We start from the raw sequence: 7,720 nt of genomic DNA, 5'->3' as shown, positions 1-7,720 counted from the left end.
GAATTTCAGAGTATATCTCTAAATCGTAGACAGACTTTCAGACTATATCTCAGAAATAAGAGATACATAGTGGACAAATGGTGTCAATGACAATAAATATATTTGTCAAAATGCCTTTCTGAGTTCTTATAAATTCCCTTGACAGGTAGGTTAAAGTGTGTCTTCTAAAACAATAACACTTTGCCTGTTGTTTTCTTATAATTATACATATGAGTAATGCTATTTTTTAATACTTGACCTTTTCAAGTTGACCATATACATCTTATAATAAAATTTAAAGGATTATGGAAATGAATGTATTTACAATAAAAAGACACTTGATAATGCTGTGTATATGCATTTAATTTAAATTTTACAACTTTGAATCAGCATGAATTGCAATGAATGGGTCTTCAGCAGAGTTACTAATAGAAAACTGAGCCTTGCCATCACTGGAAACATAGACTTTAATTCCTGTGCAATCTCCATTAATTTTATCTCCAGAAATGACATCACAATATGTGCCACCAGGAAGACCAGTTTGCAAAGTTGTTGACAATGACCTATAAAACAAAATTTGCTATTTAACTTAAATTCATTACTGTCAAATATAAGAATTCAGAATCTCTCTAAAGTAAATAAACAGCTTAATTTTGTGCCATAGAATTTTAAGCAGTCAAGGTCTCAATAAGAAGAAAATGGAAACACAGAGACCTTTCCAGTGGATGTGAACAGCACTCTCAGTACAATGTAAACATACAGAACACCTACCCATTCTTAGTCAGTGGTGACTATTACCAGACCATAAAGTTTGAAGAATAGCAGTGAAGATCTACAGGAATTGCTACCCTTAGATAAAAATACTCCCTGTGGTAAAAAAAAAATATTTTCAATTTGTCTTTTTGTGAATTTGTAAAAATACTGATTGCTTTAAAGAACTAAAATTGGAATTTTTCTTCAAAAAATATTTTTTGTAGAGGCCAAAAATAATTAGAAATAGAAGTAAAAATATTTTAGCACTTTTATGAAGAATTATATAGCTTGGAATAGAAACTATCTTGTATAAATTTATTTCCGTTCTTCTATCCGGAAAACACAGAAATTAAAGAACTAGCCATAGGCTCTTTTGGAAAAAAAAAAAGATACATTACTTACTTATTTATTTTTGGCCAATAAAATGTAATTTTAGCCTAACCTGAGCTAAACATGAGCAGAAGTTGGGCTGGGACTGAGACATTCCAAAGCTGGCAGAGTTCTTCTGTCTGTAGTTCTCCATATGAAAGACTCATTAGACTACAAGAATAGGCTATCAGTATCACTAAAGAAAGGACAGCAATGAGAAGCTTTAGAAGTAAAACTAAAAAAATCTAGTGGGAATATCATTGGCCATAAGATACATTTCTAACACATACACTTTAAAGTAGTACTTGTCCCTGAGAGGTAGGAAGTGAAGAATGTATAGCAAAGGAGCAGATAGTGGAGTAGTTGAGATACAGAGCTAAAAAAAATATTCCAATACTAAGATTGAGATTGAAAGCCATGTTCTTTTAGAGATTTTGCCACCCTTAAAATAACTGTTGGTATATTTAGTGGCTCATGTAATATTAGCATAATATGCATAATATTCAGTAAACAATATTGCATGGATGCATAAGAAAGCTCAAGTTAAAACAAAGACCCTTATAAAAATAGGGGGTGAAATAAATGCCATCATCATTTTTCTTCTTTACTTTTCTGATTTCTTATTTTCTTAATTCCCTGACTTAAAGGATTTTGAAGATATGAAAAAAGTCAATGAACAGGAATAGAATAAAACTAGAACTTAACAGTGTAAAAATTATTTAAAATTGATATCTACTTACCAGTCATCATTATTAAAGACAATGAATCCTTTGTTTCCTCTTCCAAAAGCCACTTGGTTGCTACCATTATCCCACCAGTTTTGAAAAGGCTGGCCATCAACCACATTTCGGAAAATAACCATGTTTCTAAAAGCATAGTATCATATAAAATGTTGCTATTCTTAAACTCAAACAGTTTAAAGGAAAATGTTAAGGAAAATGTTAGAGGATATGTATTACTCTTACCTTATTTGGCGCCATCGATGTTCACAGACCCAGTCATTGCCACAAGTAGTGTCTGGATTAATAGTTACTTCTTTAGTCACTCCATTATTATTTGGTGGTCCAACCCAATCATTAACATCCTTAATTTAAACAAAAACAGATTTTTAACACACACACATCTATCTTTCACTTCCTTCATTATACTAAACTCAATTAATTGGTCCTGCTATTTGTCTCTGCAGTGTCTTTATTTAGAATACATCATGTATACAATTTTTATAGACCTTTACTGAATTTTTAGAATCTCTGTAAACTCTGTTTCTCTAGGCATCTGTCTGAATTATACAGAAGGGATTTATTTTAGATATGAAGTCTCTTTAATGATGCTACTTCTGAAATCTTTAGTTTAAAAAGAAAACCCTCACTTAACTTTTAAAGCATCTTCATAATTTACTTCTCAGTTCAGTTTTGAAATTGATATTTGGATTAATGTTTTTACCATATCCCTGATATTTTTCTCATACTTATCCTGAAGTGGTCTGGAATTTTTTAATTCTGTAATGTATATCATTTCATTCATCTTTTAAGATATTTTCCTCATTTAACTTCAGCTCAGCTGAACCATTTCTTTGCACACCATAAAACTTTTATAAAAAAATATTTTCATAGTATTCATTTCTTATAATAAAAGCAGGAACTGATTTAAGTTCTTGATAAGTTTTAGCATGTGTAATCCTCATATCAACTCTATGAAATTGGGTACTTATGATAAGTATATACTTTATACCCTGTAACTTGTTCTTTTTCATAAGCTTCTTTTCTTAGTGTGTGGATATCTGTCCTATTACTGAACAGTTTTCATACTCTTTGAAAAAAGAGAACATAAATTTTATGTATTTAATATCCTTTCCATTACAAAAATCAGAGATCAGCATTATGTTTCCATTTAAATAAATACTTGATGATAAATACTGAATGCAACAAACTCATGAGAAATTAAAAGAAAATTACCTACTTCTTTCTTGAAAAAAAGATATTTTGAACAAATTCAAAACTTACTTGTCCATTCACAAAATATCTTGGCCAACGGTAGCTTGACATTACTCGTGTAAATCCATAAGGATGAGCAAGCATAAATCCAACTGCCATTTTATACAGCCTGAAAATTATAAAAATATATTACAATCGAAGAATAGAATATTATTACTCTCATTAAAAGGTGAGTTTTTTTCCTACCTTGCATCCCAGAAGGTAAGAATGGATGATCCTCCAGCTCCATGTCCTCGTTGGTTGTCATGGTTATCCACAAAGACTAGAGCTCTGTCTGAGGGCATGAAACCCCAACCTTCTCCCCAGTTCCTATTAAAAAAAATAAATATTTTTATTCTTTTACAATAGGTTTATGGTAATCTAAATCTGCATCTCTTTTTATGTAGCATCCTTAGATAAATTCTCTAATTAATTATTCCATAGAATTTAGGGTTTTTATAGATTAACAAATCTATAAATTCATTCTGTGTTTATATATATATGTAGGATTGCTTGTATCCATTCATATATAAGATTTTTGTCATACAAAAGTTTCTTTTAAAGTTTTCAGTATATGAATTCTATGTGGATTTCTGAAGGTTAATATTCATATCACATTATAGAGAAAGACAAACTTGGTTAAAATGAGGCTTCAACACTGTATTCCTTAAGAATGAACACCTTAATGTTTCAAATTAAAGAGTTGAGAAAATGCATACTTATTCCATAGTTATGGCCAAATTGTAGGCACTTTATAAATGGTAGCATCCTCTTAAAAATAACTTAGTTTTAATAGATTATAAAGAAACATTACTCAAATCCAGTGTATTAAAATAATAGATGAAAATATTTAGGTGATGTTTTGGTTTCCAGAATACATCCTGGAGACTGATAATTCTAAATTAAAAAGATGATTAATTGTGGTTTGAGGAAGAATAACATTTATTAATAATCTACTTCTTGATTATCTAAGAAGGTTCTAAGATGATAACTCATAGAGGAGTAGTATGACAAATAGATCTGTAAAGTACTATAAATGACAAATTATATTTACTTTAAGTAAGCCATCTTCTCTCCATTCCACCTGCGAATAACTGTGCCCAGTTTTGCACCATACTTGAATTCTGTCACACGGCCATTTCCAAAGTACTCACTACTTGTAATTGCCTCACCACCCAGATCAATCACCTGGTAGAAATATAGTGCAATATATCATTTTAATGTACAAAAATTTTAAAGTATTTTAATGAAAAAATTAATATAAAAATAGCTTTAAAACATTTATGTTATTTGAAATACTTAAAACTGTTTTCATCATATTGATATTCTTATTTTGTTTTGATAAAATATATGTCACAATATTGAAAGAAATCTCTTGACAAGGTAACCTGTGAAAATCTTGATCTCATTTAGTCTTGCACATAAATTATAAAAACAATAGCTCACACTATCATAGAACTTACTTCCTTATCGATATTTATTAATGCTTGATAATTAATAATTCATTAATTACTAATTAATTTTCCAAAGAGAACAAAAACATAAACTTTATCATTAGTCCTTTTCTTTACATAAAAAATATTTTTTCACAGAAAGGAAAATTAATTTGAATAAAAACTTAGACAGCCAATAGTGGTATAGTAAAGACCCAAACTCAGAATGGCTTAGGCAACAACTATTTTATTTTTGGTCTTGTATAATGGTCTCTGCAATGTAATAAATATCAGGGATTTGTAGCCTAATCAAATTTCCTGTAGTTTCAAATAACAAACTTTGATAGAATTAAATGTGTTATTTATGAATAAAATTTTTTAAGAATGCTACAGTATATTAATGACTTAGCCATTAACCTACAGAAATTTCTTATTGAATTAAATCTGCCATTTATTTTCTAGTGAATGAAATGATACAGTTTTTATGCACATATATAGATGAATGTACCTCCTGGAAAATGAAAGGCCTGCTTCCTCCAGGGAACCAGTTTGTGTTTAGATTATGTAGTTTATCCAAAATTGCCTTTATGTCTCCAGGCCACATGTGCTTAGAAGCATCCAGTCTGAACCCTGCTACACCAATATCAATGAGATGGTTCATATAATTGGCAATTTGGGTGCGCACATAATCTTTCTCCAGGGCAAGATCAAGAAGACCATCCAGACGACAATCTCTGACCTGTTGAGGTAAAAATTTTGTGTTTTTTTAAAATATCATCTTTGACCTGAGAATCTGTTTGATCATTTATTCATTCATTTATTCATCAACAGATATTTCCATAATTCATTTTTTAAATTAGGCATTGGGAATATTGGCATTATTCTGTGGATATACTTTGAAATATTTTCTAGCATAAAAATGGAGAAAGTAGAAAATGAGTAGATGAGCTTTTTAGTTGATTGGAGGAATTTATTTATTTATTTATCCTTCTGGGATTGAGGAGTGAACCCAGTGCCTTACACATGCCAGGCAAGTATTCTATCACTGAGTTCTATACCTAGTATCATGACTGCAGAATGCTTTCGATTATTGAGTTTTTTTATTTTTATGCAGTCATGGTTACTTATTTTACATAGGAATCTAAACTAGTGTTTAAAATCAGTGTTCAAGTAAGTTACATGTGCATAATTAAAGGCATGGGTAGTTCTTTATTCAGATTATTATTTAAAAAAGAAAATTACCTGATAAGCATCATTATAGCTCTCAATGCCGCCACTTGAGGTTTTACATTTACCATCATTAAAATCCCAACCAGAGTATGGGACTGCTGGAAACTCCCTATTTCCAGCATTGAAGTAACTTCCACAAGTACTGCTTGTTCCTGCACCTCCCCCTTCACCACACATATGATTAATTACAGCATCCACATAAATTCGGACCTGAAAAGCAAAGGGTTTACTTCAGTTTTTTTTTTTTTAAGTAAAAATCTGAAACATTATTGATTAAACTTTACAGAGTATTCATTAAAATCTAAAATATTTCTTTATTATTGTATAACTTCTTTTCCCAATAAGACTAAAAAGTGAAGCATGAAAGGAAACTAATGTGAAATGAAGAGTGATATCCATTCTAGTTGTCTGGTCATACATTTACAAAAATGATGAATTGAGAAAAGCGGAAACTATGATAATTATTAAGAAAGTCATTTTTGAGGAGATAAGAATCAGTTGAGACAGAAAAAATTATTAATTTTTGAAATTTCAGTGGATCACAAGGAAAAAGAAAAAAATTAGCCTTTATTCTCTGCTTAGTATCTGCAGAAAGGAAGATAGATATTGCCTATCATTACACTCCTCACTATAAAGAGAAAATGGCTATTCATTATTTAAAAAAAGATGGAGAAGAGTGCTCAGGAATTTACTTGTAGATAAATCACATAAAATTTACAGCAATTATTATAATTGGGAATTCTAATACTTAATAAGAAATGTATTTCGTTATAAGGGTTAGAGTTGATGCCTTGCTTTACAAGTAAACTCTTCTTTAAACTTTAAAAGGTCTTTTCTTTAGTAGATAAATGGCACATTTATAAGTATTTATAAAGGTTGAGCATATAGCAATAGTTCATTTTGAGTTACTGCTCAAGTATGAAGTTAAATTTTAAAAAATCAAGTCCCAAAAACTTACTGCTCAAGAGAGAAAAAAAAGAAGAAATTATCTTCCTATATAATATTTAATGGAAACTTAAATTCACTTACACCAACATTGTTACACCTAGACACCATGTCTCTGAACTCATCTTCATTTCCAGATCTTGTGCATATTTTATAGCTAATTGGTTGGTATCTTTCCCACCAAGGTCTTGAAGGGTTGTTAACAACAATATTTTCATTGGGTGGTGAGATCTACAAACAAAGCAAACTTAATAAGTATTAAATTATAGATTATTTTATATCATTAAAACCTCTAAAACAAATTAATAACCTAAAGTTATTGCTGAATCTTTGTACATGCAGCTACATTACTTTATAACCACTCTAAAATATTAACAGCCCATTAAAGATGTCCTGCTGTTATCCTGAAACAAAATATAAAGTTGCCACCAATACTAAATTTTTTCTTCCTCAGAAAACTGTTTCAGAGGGCTTATATGAGAAGTAAAATATTATCTCAGATTCACAGAAACGGATTGCCATTTTACTATATCATTTATCATAAACTCAAGTAAATGTTGCAATTTATGATGTGAACAATCCTTACCTGAACTCCTCCAAATCCATTGGGAGCTAAGTATCGCTCACATTCCTGAGCAATATCAACCCAGCGCCACTCAAACAAGTGGACCATAGAGGTCCTTCCCTGTTGAGTGTTTGGGGAATACTGAGCCCAACAGAGCCCAAGGGCTGAAAGCAGCACAAAGAACTTCATTTTGCTCTGAAGCTGCCACTGTTCTTTCCAGAAACTATATATATTCCTGTAAAAGAACACATTTGACAAAGTAAATGTTAAGATGAAAAAATATTTAGAGTAAAAACACTGAATGTGAATAAGACTATTAATAATAATGTTAAATCAACAGGTGAAGAACATTCATAAACTCTCTCAAGAAAATGATCTTAAATGACCTTTTAGAACTTAATGTTGTTTTTATTAAAGGAATATTAGTCTTTTAAAATATCTGGCATGTGACATATGTAAACAGTCCTCATTCA

General features: G+C 30.3%; 1 protein-coding gene across 1 annotated transcript; it reads right to left on the bottom strand.

Annotated features, from left to right (window-relative positions):
* Nucleotides 1-352: 352 nt before the first annotated feature.
* Amy2a (amylase alpha 2A) lies at nt 353-7,436 on the bottom strand. The gene is made up of 10 exons (XM_027943125.2): nt 7,269-7,436; nt 6,767-6,913; nt 5,750-5,947; nt 5,016-5,246; nt 4,129-4,262; nt 3,282-3,404; nt 3,105-3,204; nt 2,067-2,185; nt 1,842-1,967; nt 353-542 (listed from the first exon to the last, which is right to left on the bottom strand). The coding sequence occupies exons 1-10, from the start codon at nt 7,434-7,436 to the stop codon at nt 353-355; spliced, it is 1,536 nt and encodes a 511-aa protein (XP_027798926.2).
* Between the last annotated feature and the right edge of the window lie 284 nt (nt 7,437-7,720).

Source organism: Marmota flaviventris, chromosome 10, assembly GCF_047511675.1.
Source record: "Marmota flaviventris isolate mMarFla1 chromosome 10, mMarFla1.hap1, whole genome shotgun sequence".
NCBI lineage: Eukaryota > Metazoa > Chordata > Mammalia > Rodentia > Sciuridae > Marmota > Marmota flaviventris.
Note: the sequence above shows the minus strand (reverse complement) of the source record. Positions and strands in the feature narration are given on the sequence as shown.